The 1,385-nt window shown below is 47.3% G+C and overlaps 1 protein-coding gene across 1 annotated transcript in view; it reads right to left on the bottom strand.

Moving 5' to 3' along the window:
- The window catches only part of FAM120C (family with sequence similarity 120 member C), a gene marked incomplete in the record, with an annotated part of 172,559 nt that extends 172,295 nt beyond the window's left edge, over window positions 1-264 (bottom strand). Inside the window, 1 exon segment of the mRNA XM_014583023.2 lies at window positions 6-264. Within this exon segment, the coding sequence (XP_014438509.1) occupies window positions 6-144 (139 nt within the window).
- Between the last annotated feature and the right edge of the window lie 1,121 nt (window positions 265-1,385).

Genomic DNA, 1,385 nt, shown 5'->3' with positions numbered 1-1,385 from the left:
GTGCGGGTGATGGTGGTGGTGGTGGTGCTGTTGCTGCTGCTGCTGCTGGCGCGAGACCGTGCGCGCGAGTTTAAGCAGGTCCACAGGCACCACGGCGCCGGGACAGCGCTTCTCCAGGAACTCTTGGAAGCCCTGGACACCCATGCTTCGTCGGTGGGCAGATGATAAGAGTTGCTGCGCAAGCAGGCTAGGCGGTGATCTGGGCGCGAAGCAGGGGGCGGACGCGTGCGCACTCCGCGGGGGGCGAGGGGGGCGGGAAAAGGATTCCCGAGGGGAGGGGTGAAGGAGCAAGGGAATGAGGGCGGAGAGGGAGAGGAAACCAAGACTGGATTTCGGAGGAGAGGAAAGGAGAAGCAGACAAGACTCAGGAGAGGCAGGGATGATAAAAGAGACGATAGGTTCTAGTCGCTTCTGTATTTTGCTCCTTTCCGGCCGCTCTTTACCGCTTCAAAGGGTGTGAAGCCGCTTCCTTCCAGCTCCGGGAGCCATGTTGCCTTGCCTTCTCTATGGTACACGCTTTCTAGCTGGAGGAAGGCGGGTCGATAGGCATCATGGGAGTTGTAGTCGTCTCTGTAGTCTCAGGATGCAGTCGAGGAGCAAGACTATCACCCGTCAGGCTTTGCATTCATAGTCTCTAGAGGCGGGACATGATGATCTGTGTTTAGGATTTTCATTCCAAATCTGCATTTTACCGACTTGCTTCAGGCTATTTACAGTTTTCCCAGGGAAAGGAGTTTTGGGGGGAAGGAATGATGCATCATGGGAAAGGAAGTCGAGTGAATTGATTGAATTCAGCAAAAGTGAGCTAAAATTCCACTGGAAAGAGAATTTCTCCCTCAGTGGAAAATAATTTGTGTACATCATAATGACTGAGAAAGAACCTGCATGAAACAAAAATAACAACCAGTAACATTTCTATACCAACCCACTTACTTTTAGCTACTCTAATTCCTTGAGAAAGAGTTGTTGGTCCCAATTAGGAATGGCAAGCCTTGTGTTATTTATTTGCCCAGGGTAATGCATACACAAAGTGAAATTGAATATACATTGTCCCAAGGGTCTCTTTCGTCAGAAATTAAAGTACACAAATTAAAGTACAAGTTGGATCTTTTTTATATTCAGTGAGCTTCTTAGGATGTCCTGTGGCCAGGGGCTTTGTTTTCAAATATCATTGTGGATTAGTCTGTTGGGGAAGTTTTTCAAAATAGCCTCGTCTCTAATTTCAGACATGTAGATTCATAATAATCTTTTGAAAAATCTATTTTCAGGATGTTCCTCAGATAGATGGAGATAGAACCTGTCTTCTGTCTGGCTTTTAAGCGTATACTCTTCCCGCAGGAATAGAACAGAAACACATTTTTTTTTTTTTGTGCGGTTTTTGCTCT

The sequence above is a fragment of the Tupaia chinensis genome, unplaced genomic scaffold (assembly GCF_000334495.1).
Source record: "Tupaia chinensis unplaced genomic scaffold, TupChi_1.0 Scaffold143992_1, whole genome shotgun sequence".
In the NCBI taxonomy this organism is placed as follows: domain Eukaryota; kingdom Metazoa; phylum Chordata; class Mammalia; order Scandentia; family Tupaiidae; genus Tupaia; species Tupaia belangeri.
Note: the sequence above shows the minus strand (reverse complement) of the source record. Positions and strands in the feature narration are given on the sequence as shown.